Raw genomic sequence first — 16,263 nt, 5'->3', positions numbered from 1 at the left:
AAATAAAAAACAAACAGTAGTAAAACCTACCTAGGGCTTTTCTAAAAGGGAAAAGGAATGAAACTGAGGTGGTCCTGATGAAGAGACAGAATTTTAATGAGAAAGGTAGCTCATAAATCCTGTAGGAAAAGACAACGGTTGTACTCTGCAGAAGCAAAGGAACTGAGGTGGCCCCATACGATGATGGTTCTCTGCACTAGAATGCACTACAAACTTAAAAAACTTGGATATTTATTTATTGCATTTGTATCCCACATTTTCCCACCTCTTTGCAGGCTCAATGTGGCTATATACTTTTGTAGCCTGGATGACGCCACCCAGTCACGAGGGCTCATATTCTGTTACCCTCAGAGAAAACAAGCTCCAGGACAAGGTTGGGGGTGCAAAGCATGGTAAATAACTGAGATATAGGACACCCTGACAGAAAATGTCCAGAAAATGAAACTATTTCCTTCTAGCCCAAGGAGGTTTGATAACAGGAGACAGCACAATGTCACAAAGCTGAAGCTGGTCTCCACCTAATGAGGTTTTAATTCTCCCCAATGCAGCTGCCAACATCTTGGTACAACTAAAACAATGAAACTGATAGGGTGACGAGCTCCGCCTACTGACTTCAGCCCCTATAAAAGACTAGATAGGCTCATACCATCTCCTGTTATCAAACCTCCTTGTTCTAGCCATTGACTCTAGCAGGCAAGTATCAAAACCAGAAATGGACCATTTTTCACTGTAACAAGGGGCCTGTACTTTACTAAGAATAAAATCACTCCACTGGAGGTGGGAATACCCGCCAGCAGCATGAATGGCACTGGAAAACGTTCTGGGTTCACACACAGTATGTCAGAGTGTGAATGATTGAGACTGTGTGCATATGATAACATAACCTACTTGTTTTTTCCAAAATGGGTCTTTTCTTGCTCCTCTGATATTTTCTTCATGCTTTACTTTCTTCCCATGCTGTTCCTTCAAGACCCAAAAGACATGCATTCTGACTACTGTTGCTAGATTTTATGGTACAATAACAAACTCCTTTTCCTTCTGCATTGTTCACAGTTCTAACTAACCCAAGGAGCAGAAGCCACCAAGCACTGGAATCAAACCCAAATCTGAGGCCAGAATTGGCACAACCACAGGGCTGGCTCTATAATATGTTCTTTAATAACAAAAGGTATTAAATTATGTTAATTTCAGCGGAATAGAAGAAAGAGCATGTAGACCCTGCATAACAAATACCAGTTACTTTACTACCCAGAATGTCAAAGAAAGATGTAGACCATACTTCCAGAACTAGAACACCAACCATGGCCTATGACCATTTCATATTGTTTTTTTTTTTCAATTTTACTTTATTAAGAGAACACACACGCAAATAAAACTTTACAGATCCATAATGTGTAGTCTATTAGTATCCCATTCTGTCCCTCATGGGGCGGATACAGCTCTATCGAATGATAGTATTCCCTCGATGGTTATATGTGTTACAGGCCTTGCCATTGAGACTGACAAAACGGGATGTAATGGCACTTAGGAGGCTAGTAGTCAAATTCTGCTGGGGGGGAAAAAAGTCTAGGATGAAATGGCAGCATCTCATAGGGAACTGGAGACAGGGTGGGCTGGGATTGCCGGACATCCGATTGTACAACCAAGCATGTCTTATGAGACATATGAGGGACTGGGTACTAGGTACAACCACATACATGGATATGGGGATGGAACGCGCATTTTTCCATCCGTGGCATTTGAACTATTTGCTACACGTTGAAAGGAAAGGAAAGCTGCCAGAAAGAATAAGGGACAGTGTATTGCTGGGGCCATTGTGGCATATGTGGAGGGAGCTATTACAGCGCTGGGGTCAGGACCCCACAGCTAGTGTATTGATGCCGTTAACTGGGAATGATTCTTTCACCCCCGGTAGAGAGAATGTGGTGTTTCGTAGACTTCAGGAACAGGGTGTGGAATTGTTGGAAAATTTTATTCAGGAAGATGGAACTTTGGTACCAGTAGAAGACTTTGTGCAAAGGTGGTCAGGGGGACCGGCGATAATATTGGCCTATCATCAACTAGCCCATTACGTACGTAGCTTATCGAAAGAAGGTCTGTCTTTGCGATTTAGGAGACAGCTTCGGGAATTTATAGAGGGAGATGCGATGGGTCAGGTCTCGGTATCCTGGTTTTGCAAAGAACTAGAGAAGGGACAACCAGAAAAACAAGTCCTAGAGGTGGCTACTAGATGGAGCGTTGAAGCGCAGCAGTCAATATCTGAGCGCCACATAAAACAATCGCTGACAGGGTTATCGGGGATAGTGCATAGTGCAGAGCTCCAAGAATGCCAGTTCAGGACAGTACACAGAGCCTATTTCTCTCCCAGAAGGGCATTTCAAGCAAAAGTCATAAAATCTGACCATTGCCTAAAATGTAAGCAGGGAGGTGCTACATTGACACACTGTATGTGGCAATGCAGGCGTATTAGATCTTTCTGGGGGGGGACTAAGTAACTACTTAAGTGGGGTATTAGGGTATCAAATTGATATCACCTTTGATAAAATGCTATTCGGTAACCTGGGACAGTGGGGGGTGGGGACACAAGGAGAACGGCTGTTTCTAAGTAAATCTTGCATAGTGGGGAAAAAGTGTATCCTTAATCATTGGGTAATGGACATGCCTCCCTCTCATTGGTACTGGAGAAATAAACTCCATCAGCTTATGCTCTGGGAGGCGAGAGGGGCACGACTGACACCAAGAAGGCAGGTCCGGTTTCTGAGTATTTGGCAGAAATATATAAATACGATATCTCCACGAGCACGCAGTCAAGTACTTAATGGGCTACCTTGGGGTAGAGGAGGAGATTAGAATTGATAAGTTATGAGATATGGAACAGGACAAGGAGGGGAGGGGGGGTGAGGGGAGGGGAGGGGGGAAAAGAATGCACATGACCAGATAGCGAAGGCCTGAATGGTGGAGCTTTCAATTGACAAGCATTGTTGAAGTTAAAGGTACACTTTAGTGAAGTTGTAGTATCAGGGTACAACATTGGCTATCAGAGGAGAATGGGAGAGGGGGGGGAGGGAGGAATTGGGAGGGGTAGACTGTAATATTAAAAGTTATAAAAATTGATGCCTGTTAGTTAGCAATTATTGCACAATCGCATTGAGATCTGATGTTTGATCTGTGCAGAGTTTGTATGAAAACGTTTATTGTGTTGCAGCATCAATAAAAAAATGTTTAAAACTAGTATCCCATTCTATAAAACAACAGACCATATTACCATCCCTCCCTCCCCTTCCAAATAATCCCCACCCCCCAGACCTAAGCTGTAAACAAAAGAGGAATCTGGATTAGCAGACCATTGTATATAAAAGAGTCCCAAGTCTGGTGATACTTCACAATAGATCCATTGTGTCTCGCTGTTAACTTAGACATCAGGTGGATATAATTCAATTTGCGAAGAATCATCTGAGGACCAGGGAGTATTATCATTTCATATTGAAAGTCTGCATCAACTAAGGTCTCAGCACAAGGCCCAATATTCAGTGGGATTTATCCAGGTAGTAGCAGCTCCTTAATTCCCAGATTTTCTGCAGCACTTATCCAAACAGTGCAGCTGAAAATCTGGTAAGACCACCTTGGCACCATCCAAGAAGTGTTATGGTAGTCTGGGGGTGGAGTTTAGATGAGGCTGTGAGTTAAAAACTGTTCTAATTTTATCAAGGTACCAGTCTGAATATCACCTGTAGCAGGATTAGGTGCTGGCAGCCACATCATATCCAAAATTTCAGAACAGCCACCAAATATCCAGGTATAAAAATTCTGTGGCAACCAGCATTTAAAAAAACAATACCTGAATGCCGACCTGGAAAAAAGAGAAAGGGGCCATAGGAGCATTCTACAGGACTGTTAATCTCCTACTCTCTCTTCACTGCTATTACTAATATGTTCTGTAGTGCTACTAGATGAATGAGATGCTGTACATAAACACTTAAAAGACAATTCCCACATCACAAAGCTTACAATCTTTTCAAGACAGATGAAAAGCCAATAAAAGATTAGGGAATTTAATTTATTATGGGAATGATTAAAACATCATAAGTAGTAAACAAGGAGTTAAGATTTAAAGGCCAAAATGTGGCCTTTGAGCCTAGATTTGAACAGAGCCAGAGATGGAGCATGATATACTGGTAATTGGGAAACAAAATGGGAGCTGGAAAGACTTCTACCGTCTATGCCCTGATTGTGACTGAATAGATAGGGATGGGGGCTGGAGTGTAAACTTTAAGGGGCTTCGACGTTAGCTTCAGAACTTAGTACAAGAACAGTGCTGGGCATACTTTTACGGTCTGTGCCCTGAGAACGGCAAGGACAAATCAAACTCGGCTATACATACCATGTAAAATGAGTTTATCTTGTTGGGCAGACTGGATGGACCGTACAGGTCTTTATCTGCCGTCATTTACTATGTTATACTGATTCAAGAAGCCTATTTCAGGCATATGGTGCAGCAAGATGGAAGAAACAGAGTCTGGTGCTGGCGATGGACCAAAGAATGGAGTTCTCAGGGAGAGGTCTAAGGAGAGATACTAAGGAGCTGCAAAATGAATGCACCTGTGAGTAACAGACGTTTGAATAGCATGTGGAAATGGATAGGGAGCCAATGAAATGAACTGAGAAGAGGGGTTATGTGAGTATTGATACTGGTAGAAGATAAATCATGCAGCAAAATTCTGAATAGATTAACATGGAAAAAGATGGCTCAATGGGAGACTTCTGAGGAGCAAGTTGTAGTAGTCTATGCAGGAGGCAAGGATGTGTGTTCAGAAAGAAATGAATTTTGGTGATGTTATGTAGAAAGAAATGATAGGTCAACCTGGAAGACATACTGAGCCAAAATGACAAATTACTAAATCACCTAGACTGGATGGCATGCACCCTAAGATATGGAAAGAACTCAAACATGAAACTGATTATCTGCTGTTAGTGATCTGTAACCTGTCTTTAAAATTGTCCATAGTACCTGAAGATTGGAGGGTGGCCAAAGTAACACTGATTTTTAGAAAGGGTTCCAAGGGTGATCTGGGAAATTACAGACCAGTAAGCCTGACGTTAGTGCCAGGCAAAATAGTATAAACTACTATGAAGAATAAAGTTACGGAACATGGTTTAATGGGACAGAGTCAGCATGGATTCAGCCAAGGGAAGTCTTGCCTCACCAATTTGATTTTTTACTTTGAAGGCATGAATAAACATGACGATCAAGGTAAGCCAGTTGATGTAGTGTATCTAGATTTTCAGAAACCTTTTAACAAAGTTCCTCATGACAGACTCTTGAGAAAATTAAAAGTTGGATAGGAGGCAATATTCTGTTGAGGATTAGGAATTGGTTACTGTACAGAAAACAGGGAGTAGAGTTAAATGGCCATTTCTCTCAATGGAGAAGGGTGAATAGTGGTGTGCTGCAGGGATCTGTACTGGGACCGGTACTATTCAACATATTTATAAATGATCTGGAAATTGAAATGACGAGTGAGGTGTTTAAATGTGCAGATGACACAAAACTATTCAAAGTTGTCAAAATACATGTGGACTGTAAAAAAACTGCAGGGAAACGTTAGGAAATTGGAAGACTGGGTATCCAAATGACAGATGAAATTTAATGTGGACAAATACAAATTGATGCACATTGGGAAGAATAATCCAAATCTTAGTTACCTAATGCTAGGGTTCACCTTGGGAGTCAGCACTCAAGAAAAAGATCTAGGTGTCATTGTAGACAATATGATGGAGAGAGTGAAAGGGTCAATAGATTGAAGATCCTAAATGTGTTGGTACTGATTGGACAAGACTGTAGGGGGGGGGCTGGTTAATCGTGGAAAGGTATCAGATGATGGTCAAGCAAGGGAAGAACTGAAGTGGAAAAGTTTGAGAACAAGCAGGTGGAGGAGGACAAAATTGAGGAGGTGACCATATTGGTAAGCAGGAGTAGTGGAGCACCACTGGAAGTCAAATGAGGTTAAGACAAACTTTGAGGCATAAGAGTCAGAGGGGTCATCAGCATACATATTAAAGTCTCCAAGAACGAGGAAAAGGGAAGATGGTTCAATAAAGAAGGAAAGTTAAGAGTCGGAGTTGGTGACAATGGAAGAGACAAACTTATCTGGGGCAAATAGGCCTATGGAATGCACTTCAAAGGAAGAAAAGGAGTGAGACAGAGATGGAAAAATGGATTGAAACCTACAAGAAGGTGAGATCAACAGCTCGTCACCACTGCCACAGCCAACTGGATAAGGTATATGGGAGAAAAGGTAACATCAATGAAAACAGTCTTCAGAGAAAAGTCAAACCTCAATCTCACTATAATTGTATCCAGATTCTACTGCAGAGAACAGTGCTTCAAAAATACACATCCATACGTCTTCCATTTCAACAGTTTGTAAGAAGGGTTTTGGAAAATCAATGTTCAATTTGTGATAGCTCTGTATAATAGAACTATTCTTGTATTTTAAATAAATACATTCCAGTCTACACTCACCTATAAATGGAATGGAAGCCAATGAGTCTTCAGTAGTTGCCAACGGAGCCACTCTCTGACTGGAACTATCTCCATGTTTGTCTTTGCTGCTGCTAGTTTTAATAGAAATGTTTGAAACATCCTTCACATCCACTGGGAAGGCAAAATTCATCTGTCTCAAGGCAGGTGGGGCTTTGCGGCCTGTGGGGGGTTTCTGCCTGAGAACCACTTCTTCCTTCTTCTCTTCTACTTCAGGCTGCTGGTGCCCCATATCCTCATGTGAAGACTGTTCAGGTGACTTGTCCAGAATGGTCAATCTTTGGTCCCTGGTAATTTCTGAAGTACCACTCAGTGAGGATTCTGAGCAAGATGTGCCATCAATATGGGAGGATGACAATTTATCTAAGCAAGGGGCTGGTTGGGTTTCTTTCCTTTGAGACATATTAAATGTTGGAAGGTCACCAAAGGTAGTGTCCCTATAAGAAAGAGCATGAAGTAGCTCAGTCCTGCGCTGGAACGAGGGGCTATAGCTTTGGTAGCCTACATAGCCAGAATCTTCAGTGCTCTGGAGGTTTGGTTGGGAAGGGTGTTTTCGCACTTGTACAGCAAAGTCCCTGGAAGTGAGAGGAGATGAATAAGAACTTGCTTGGCTCTGTTGGAGTCTACCAACTTGTGGTCCGGCAAAAGGTCCAGGCCTATAAAACTTATCCATTTTCCATAGGCACCTGTCAAACCTTGGTGAAGCTACAGCATTTTGTTCCAGGCTGTCCGTGGAGTTTTCATAGTTAGCCAGATAAATATCTGACCGTGATCGGAGACTGCTATGTTCGTGGTTTGACTGATGCAGAGTGTCCTGGGAGGCACTATGAGGCCAGGCTTTGTTAACTGGAACATACCCTAGACGGTCTTGAGAAATACTGCGGTACTGTAGTGGCATGGCATGTCGCTGCTCCTCTGAAGTGTTCCTCCGGGGGACTTGGTTAGACATCCAATTGGACAGTGCCTGCTGGCATTCAAACCTGGTGATGGCATTGGGGTTCCGTAAACATTCCCAATTTGGATTCCCTTTAGTGGCAGGAACTTGACCGAGATCTCTAAAGTCCTTAAACACAGCACGGGTCTGATGGGCTGGAAGCAGTTTAGAATTACTATAATTAGTCATGGAGGAAAGGGAATGATTTACAGAACCTTGGCAACTGCTTTTAGGAAAGTGAAATGAAGGAGAAGCAAGGAAGGTAGACCTCCCTACTGGTATTCCAGTTTTTGGCTGGGTCATTCCATACTGGATCTCCTCCATGAGACAGACAGGGCTGGGTATATTACTCTCAACACTTCTGATGGCATCTATTCTTGGTCTGCTTCTAGCACTAGGTATTGGACTGGTGACAGAGTCTGCAGTCATGGGTAATGAATTTCCAATCCAATGTGGCCTGCTCTCTGCCCGTTTATTCACCAAAGGTTCTAGGACTCTGGGTTCCTGGGCTTGATTCCAGCCCCGGTATGTGCAAGTCTTTTGGGAGTAGCAAACTGGAGGCGGCTCTGGAATACTCTGAGCACCCCCTGTGTATGGGTCATTCCCCTTCAAGTAGGCATCTTGAGAATAGGCCTGCAAGAAAAATAGACAAACTATGGGTATTACTAATCATCAGGCTTCCTTGTGGAGTAGACTATTTAGCAGTTTAGAGAGGCAGGATGACATTGGATACTTCTGGAGGAAAGCTTTAAAAAAAAAAAAAGCAACGAGGAGGACGGCTAAAACTAGGAGAACTTTCATGTCTTAGTGAGATTCTTTTGCCGAAATAAAGTCCTGCACAAGGAGATGAAGGACATTAGTGCAGAACCATCATATAAAAATTTAAACTCTCTGAAAACCAAGGCTTTTCCTTAATTTGTTACCAATCTAGTATTACTTTTTCCTTTAATCTTGTTTTCCAGTGCTGCTTATTGCATTTTGTCCCAGTATTAGTTTCATGGTGTTTACTGTTTCCCCCCACCCCCAGATATTCAGCCAGCGGCGGTCAGAGTTTTTTTTAAAATACTGATCGTTGCTGGCTAACTTATCCCCCGACATTCAGTGCCAAACCATGTCCGGCCACCGGCACTGAATATCAGGGATTTTGGGGGCAGGCTGGGCGCCCAGAACTCTGCGGGCCCAGTCAATATTTAGCCAGGGCCATATAAACATTATGAATATTGGGCCAGCCAGCCCACATTACTTTTTTTTATTTTTAAATTTTTTTTTCTTTACTAAAGCCCCAGAGCCCCCCTCAAGCCCTCCCGTCAATGTCTTTTTCTTTTCCTCCCCCATCCCAGCCCTTATCAAGGCCCCTGACCCCCCCCCAGTCATGCAGGCATGCCCTCCCCTCCATCCCTAGTGGTCCAGCGGGGTCATTAGGGGCAGGAGCACAGTCCACTCAGTCATGCCCCTTGAGGCGCAGGTCTAAAATGGCTGCCGCAACCTGAGACCAGCACCACAAGGGGCAAGAATAAGGGGGCTGCCATCCTCCCCCAACGACCCCGCTGGACCACCAGGGGTACAGGTAGGCCCAGAGGGAGGGCCTGCCTGAATTTCTGGGGGGGGGGGGGGGGCTGGGGGTTCTTGATAAGGGCTGGGAAGTGGGAAGAAAAAAGGGGACATTGGTGGTGGTGGGGGGGGGGGGGGGAATTGAGAGGGCTCAGGAGTTTTAGTAAAGAAAAAAAATAAAAAGAAATAAAATTTTTTTTTTAAAAGCTATACAGGTACCAGTCCGATATTCAGAGCCGGAACCCACGTAGCTAAATGGCCTTTATTTATGACAGCTCTTGACTACTGCCAGCACCCGCATAACCTAGGGCTCCTCCCGAGTGAAGCCCCTGATCTGCCCACTTTTTGTTTGGGCGGTCTCAGGGGATATTCAGCAGCACTGTCCAGTTACGTGCTGCTGAATATCCCTGGTTAGATGCCAGGAAGCAATTTTCTCCTCTCTCCCTTCCCCTCCAACCGTGTGCATCTCTTTCCTTCCCTCCAACATTTCTCTTCTCTTCCCTGCCCTCCATTCCATCTCCTTACTGTCTTCCCTCCACTCCATCCATGTCCAGCATTTCTCCTGCCCTTCCCTCCATCCATGTCCAGAAACTCTGCTCTCTCCCTTGCCCTCTCTTCCCATCCATGTCCAGATTCTCCTCTACCCTCCCATCTGTGTCCAGCGATTCTCACCTGCCCTCCATGTCCAGCGATTCTCCTCTGCCCTCCCCTCCCATCTATGTCCAGCGATGTCTCCTCTCTTCTCTCCCCTGCCCTACCCTCCCCATCCATGTCCAGCGATTCTCCTCTCTCCCCTGCCCTCCATGTCCAACGATTCTCCACTGCCATCCCCTCCCATCTATGACCAGCAATTTCTCCTCTCTCCCCTCCCCTCCATGTCCAGCAATTCTCCTTTGCCACCTATCCTCCCCTCCATATCCAGTAACTCGCCCCAGGCCTCCACCTGCCCCCCCCTTTTAAGTCCCCGACGAGTTCCAGCACCTCAGCCCCACCTGCCCGCCCTTAGCTTCCCGACAGCCCCCCCCCCCCTCCACGACGCGTTTAAATCTTTTATTTTATTTTTTTTTACGTGAAGTCGCAGCACCGGCATTAGTGAGAGGACCAGGCTCACCTCCTCCTGCCTTCCCTTCTGTCCCGTTTGTGGCCGTGCCACCCTTCAGACTTACCCTGTTTCTGGGAGTCAGTGTCTGTGCTGGCTTCTGCTTGTCTCTGTGTCTGTGTTTGTCTTAGGTTCTCTCTGGCTCTGTGTGCTGATTGCCCTACTGAACCTCACCTGTGTGGGCTATGCCTCTTCCAAGATGGCTGCCGCCTCTTCGTCTCTGCCAGTATCCAAGATGGCTGCCGCCTCTTCGTCTCTGCCAGTATCCAAGATGGCTGCCGCCTCTTCGTCTCTGCCAGTATCCAAGATGGCTCCCGCTGTTACTTTCTATGGGATGCCTGCTCTGAGTGTCAAGCCTCTGTTTGGTTGCAAGGTGATTGCTGCACCTGTGGCTCTGGTGTTGATGGGCTTTATTAGTCACCTGAAGACTAGAGCCTGGGCCTTTGTATCTACTAACCTCTACTCACCTCATCTAATCTCATGCAAAGGTCCTGGAGTATAGAGTGCTGTACCCGGTGTCAGTGTTTGCTCTGTGTGAGTGTTCTATGTTTGTTTGACTAGCTAGCTTAGGCACCGTGTAGCTTATAGCCTGTGTATAGCTTTGCTAGTGTTTTATGTTTGTTTGACTAGATAGCTTAGGCACCGTCTGGCTTGTTGCCTGTGCCTAGCTCTTCTAGTTCTATGTGTTTGTTTCCAAGGTATGACTAGTTAGCTAAGGCACCGTCTGGCTTGTTGCCTGTGCATAGCTTTACTAGTGCTCTATGTTTGTTTCCAAGGTATGACTAGTTAGCTAAGGCACCGTCTGGCTTGTTGCCTGTGCATAGCTTTACTAGTGCGCTATGTTTGTTTCCAAGGTATGACTAGTTAGCTTAGGCACCGTCTGGCTTGTTGCCTGTGCATAGCTTTACTAGTTCTATGTGTTTGTTTCCAAGGTATGACTAGTTAGCTAAGGCACCGTCTGGCTTGTTGCCTGTGCATAGCTTTACTAGTGCTCTATGTTTGTTTCCAAGATATGAATAGTTAGCTTAGGCACCGTCTGGCTTGTTGCCTGTGCATAGCTGTACTAGTGTTCCATGTTTGTTCCTTGTGTCAGCTAGCCGTCCTGCTAAGCTGTTTCCAAGACCATGTTTGTTCCTCGTGTCAGCTAGCCGTCCTGCTAGCCATTTCCTCGTCTGTGTTTGTTTCTAGTGTTAGCCTAGCCGCCCTTGCTAGCCACTATTCCAAGACTGTGTTTGTTCTTAGTGTAGACTAGCCAGCTTAGGCCCCGCTGGCTTGTAGCCTGTGTCAAGCTGTGCTTGTCTTCTGTGTTTGGGCCCAGGGCATGACTTGTTAGCTGGGGCACAGCTTAGTTGTTAGCTGGTGTATAGCCTTCCAAGCCTCTTGAGTCTGCTCTGTGGATGTTCTTGTGTATGACTGGGTTGCCCGGGTACAGCGTCTCTATGCGCCTGGGTCCAGCTTACTTGTCATTGTGTTGATTCCTGCTGACTACCAGAACCCGGATAGTTCCTGATTGTCTGCCTTGCCTTCGCCTAGGTGCCAGGGGGCACTCCTGGATCTTCATTCCTGCTGTTCCTGTAAGTCCTACCGGCTGCAAGAACCTGAGGGCTCAACCCGAGGGGGAAGGCAGTCAAGTGTAGGTGAAGCCTAGGTCCAGGGTGTTCCAGTTCCGTGGGTTCCGCTCCAGTGTGTTCCAGTCCAGTGGGGCCACTCCAGTGTGTCCAGTCCAGTGGGCCCCACTCCAGTGCGCACCAGTCCGGTGCGTTCCAGTTCCGAGGGTTCCGGTGTACAACTCCAGTCCGGAGTTCCGGTCCAGTCTTTTCTCTTTTCTACCTGGAGGGTGATTTTGCCTTAAGGACTCACAAACCCCGCGCTCCCGGGGAAGAAGCCTGAAGGTATGCCAAGGTCCTCGAGAGCGCGGCGAGCGCGTGAGGCGCGACAGAATACAAAGGCCATGAGTTCGGCGAGATCATCAGTCCAGGTGGGTTTCCTGCCCATAAATTCGTGCCCCACGGACAATCCGAGGGGAACTTCTGAAATTTTTTTTGATTCCAAGGACAGTCTAGTTTCTAGTTTTGATTCCGATATAAGCCTGGAGGAATACCGAGACGAACTTCTGTGGAATCCAGCCTTTGCGGATACTCTTGAAGCAGCAGCGGAGAAGGAGCGTATCGAATGGAGGCTGTACGACGATGACCCAGTTTTTGACATGGATCCGGACATCACGCTCCGTGAGTACCGCCGCAGACTTCGGGAAGACCCTGCTCTGTGGGATACTCTGGAGTCTGAACTCGAAAGAGGACGCTGGGAACGTTCTCCGCCCAGGTCTTTTCGCCCTCCTCAGCCGAGTAGCTGGCTGTACCATGGTGGGGTAACTTCTCGTCGGGATCATAGTCCACAGATGCTGAGTCCAGTTCGAAGAGGGGTTCCAGTGAAGCCTCTAGCCAAGCCACTGAGGTCGGGCCGAGGGAAGCGTCAGACCAAGCCCCGGACCTCAGTTCAAGTAGCGCGGCCTCCTAGGCGCTTGAGTCCAGTCCAGGGGATGCTTCATACTGAACCTCCTATTCCAGTCCAAGTAACGAGGAGGCTTAAGTCTCCGAGACCAGTTCGAGGAAGGCCTTCAATGGAGCCCCAGATTCTTATGCAAGTGGCGCTCCAGGTTGAGCCTCCAGTCCTCATGCAAGTGGCACGCCCTTTGAAGTTTCCGAGTCCAGTCCGAGGGAAGCTGTCGATGGAGCCTCAGATTCCTGTGCAAGTGGCACTTCGGGTCGAGCCTCCAGTCCTCCTTCAAATGGCATGCCCTTGGAAGTCTCCGAGTCCAGTCCGAGGGAAGCTGTCGAGGGAGCCTCAGATTCCTGTGCAAGTGGCGCTTCGGGTCGAGCCTCCAGTCCTCCTTCAAATGGCATGTCCTTGGAAGTCTCCGAGTCCAGTCCGAGGGAAGCTGTCGAGGGAGCCTCAGATTCCTGTGCAAGTGGCGCTTCGGGTCGAGCCTCCAGTCCTCCTTCAAATGGCACGCCCTTTGAAGTTTCTGAGTCCAGTCCGAGGGAAGCCTTCGATGGAGCCTCAGATTCCTGTGCGAGTGGCGCTTCGGGTCAAGTCCCCGGTTCCTGTTCAAGTGACCCGTCCAGTCAAGCCACTGAGTCCAGTTCGAGCAGCGCTCCAGATCGAGCCGCCGATCCCTGCCGTAAGGGTGTGTTCGGCCAAGCCTCAGTTAAAGTTCCGGCCCTGCCAGGAGGCAGAGGGCGTCTCGAGTTGCAAGTCCAGTCAAGATGCTGAGTCTGGATCGAGTTGCAAGTCCAGTCAAGATGCTGAGCCTGGACCGAGTTGCAAGTCCAGTCAAGATGCTGAGCCTGGACCGAGTTGCAAGTCCAGTCAAGATGCTGAGCCTGGATCGAGTTGCAAGTCCAGTCAAGATGCTGAGCCTGGATCGAGTTGCAAGTCCAGTCAAGATGCTGAGTCTGGATCGAGTTGCAAGTCCAGTCAAGATGCTGAGCCTGGATTGAGTTGCAAGTCCAGTCAAGATGCTGAATCTGCACCGAGTGCAGAGGTCAGCCACGATATTGAGTCTGCTATTGAGGAAGAGATGATGTTCCCAGAGGACTGTGATAGACCTTGTGTTGATTCAGCCTGGGAGAAGATCTCCGAAGCTATAGCTGAGAGAGGGTGTGTTCAACGGCTTGGAGCCCGGAGAAACCCATTTTCTGCATTTCAGCCTGCTAGCATGCTCTGGGGATACCAGGGCCGTCTCCTCTTGAACCCTGCTCGGCAGAGGCCGCCCGAAGCTAAGGTTAGAGAGACGTCCCAGTCCGGCCAGAGAGGGGCGTCCAGCCCTGCAGCTGAATCTCTTCCAAGTTCCAGTTCTAACCATGATGCTAAGCCTGTTCCGAGTTCTAGTTCCAGCCAGGAGGCTGAGTCCATGTCTAGTTCCAAGTCCGACCAAGATGTTGAGGTCGTCCTAAGTTCCAGTGTCTGTCAGGAGGCTGACTTTCTGTTGAGTTCCCGGTCCAGTCAAGCCCCTGAATCCAGTTCCAGTCAAGGGGTTGAGGCCAACCCGGGTGCTAGTTCCAGATCCATTTCTGTTCAGACTTCTAGCTCCTGCCAAGATGGGAATGCCACCTTGAGCCTCAGCCCAGCTTCTAATGTCAGCTGGAGTAGTGACTCCAGTCCTGTTCCTGTCATTTCATGGACTTGCCAAGAGGTTCAGGACATTGGGGGTTCCCTCAGGAGAGGGTTACTTTTGAATTGTGTTCCTCTTGATGTTTCCATGTTCCTGAGGTTGCCCCATGGTGACTCGAAGGAGCTTCCTGGTCACAAGTTCTACTTTTGTCTGCCAGTTTTGATCTTCCTTGTGACTTCCAGCCCAGTGATCTATGTCTGGCTTTTGAGACCTATCAGGAGGTTTCATCATAGTTACCCCTGGATACCCGACCGCCTCCGGGAGACCGAGAGGGGGGTCTTGAGGAAGGGATACTGTCCCGTTTGTGGCCGTGCCACCCTTCAGACTTACCCTGTTTCTGGGAGTCAGTGTCTGTGCTGGCTTCTGCTTGTCTCTGTGTCTGTGTTTGTCTTAGGTTCTCTCTGGCTCTGTGTGCTGATTGCCCTACTGAACCTCACCTGTGTGGGCTATGCCTCTTCCAAGATGGCTGCCGCCTCTTCGTCTCTGCCAGTATCCAAGATGGCTGCCGCCTCTTCGTCTCTGCCAGTATCCAAGATGGCTGCCGCCTCTTCGTCTCTGCCAGTATCCAAGATGGCTCCCGCTGTTACTTTCTATGGGATGCCTGCTCTGAGTGTCAAGCCTCTGTTTGGTTGCAAGGTGATTGCTGCACCTGTGGCTCTGGTGTTGATGGGCTTTATTAGTCACCTGAAGACTAGAGCCTGGGCCTTTGTATCTACTAACCTCTACTCACCTCATCTAATCTCATGCAAAGGTCCTGGAGTATAGAGTGCTGTACCCGGTGTCAGTGTTTGCTCTGTGTGAGTGTTCTATGTTTGTTTGACTAGCTAGCTTAGGCACCGTGTAGCTTATAGCCTGTGTATAGCTTTGCTAGTGTTTTATGTTTGTTTGACTAGATAGCTTAGGCACCGTCTGGCTTGTTGCCTGTGCCTAGCTCTTCTAGTTCTATGTGTTTGTTTCCAAGGTATGACTAGTTAGCTAAGGCACCGTCTGGCTTGTTGCCTGTGCATAGCTTTACTAGTGCTCTATGTTTGTTTCCAAGGTATGACTAGTTAGCTAAGGCACCGTCTGGCTTGTTGCCTGTGCATAGCTTTACTAGTGCGCTATGTTTGTTTCCAAGGTATGACTAGTTAGCTTAGGCACCGTCTGGCTTGTTGCCTGTGCATAGCTTTACTAGTTCTATGTGTTTGTTTCCAAGGTATGACTAGTTAGCTAAGGCACCGTCTGGCTTGTTGCCTGTGCATAGCTTTACTAGTGCTCTATGTTTGTTTCCAAGATATGAATAGTTAGCTTAGGCACCGTCTGGCTTGTTGCCTGTGCATAGCTGTACTAGTGTTCCATGTTTGTTCCTTGTGTCAGCTAGCCGTCCTGCTAAGCTGTTTCCAAGACCATGTTTGTTCCTCGTGTCAGCTAGCCGTCCTGCTAGCCATTTCCTCGTCTGTGTTTGTTTCTAGTGTTAGCCTAGCCGCCCTTGCTAGCCACTATTCCAAGACTGTGTTTGTTCTTAGTGTAGACTAGCCAGCTTAGGCCCCGCTGGCTTGTAGCCTGTGTCAAGCTGTGCTTGTCTTCTGTGTTTGGGCCCAGGGCATGACTTGTTAGCTGGGGCACAGCTTAGTTGTTAGCTGGTGTATAGCCTTCCAAGCCTCTTGAGTCTGCTCTGTGGATGTTCTTGTGTATGACTGGGTTGCCCGGGTACAGCGTCTCTATGCGCCTGGGTCCAGCTTACTTGTCATTGTGTTGATTCCTGCTGACTACCAGAACCCGGATAGTTCCTGATTGTCTGCCTTGCCTTCGCCTAGGTGCCAGGGGGCACTCCTGGATCTTCATTCCTGCTGTTCCTGTAAGTCCTACCGGCTGCAAGAACCTGAGGGCTCAACCCGAGGGGGAAGGCAGTCAAGTGTAGGTGAAGCCTAGGTCCAGGGTGTTCCAGTTCCGTGGGTTCCGCTCCAGTGTGTTCCAGTCCAGCG

At 47.5% G+C, this 16,263-nt stretch overlaps 1 protein-coding gene across 4 annotated transcripts in view; it reads right to left on the bottom strand.

The window, feature by feature from the left end:
* Window positions 1-16,263, bottom strand: part of ARHGAP23 (Rho GTPase activating protein 23) — a 192,751-nt gene that overhangs the window by 29,926 nt on the left and 146,562 nt on the right. For all 4 annotated transcript variants that reach the window (XM_030220800.1, XM_030220799.1, XM_030220797.1 and 1 more), the window contains one exon: window positions 6,524-8,108. In XM_030220800.1, the coding sequence (XP_030076660.1) occupies window positions 6,524-8,108 (1,585 nt within the window). The remainder of the gene's footprint in view (window positions 1-6,523; window positions 8,109-16,263) is intronic.

Source organism: Microcaecilia unicolor, chromosome 12 (assembly GCF_901765095.1).
Source record: "Microcaecilia unicolor chromosome 12, aMicUni1.1, whole genome shotgun sequence".
Taxonomy (NCBI): Eukaryota; Metazoa; Chordata; class Amphibia; order Gymnophiona; family Siphonopidae; genus Microcaecilia; species Microcaecilia unicolor.
Note: the sequence above shows the minus strand (reverse complement) of the source record. Positions and strands in the feature narration are given on the sequence as shown.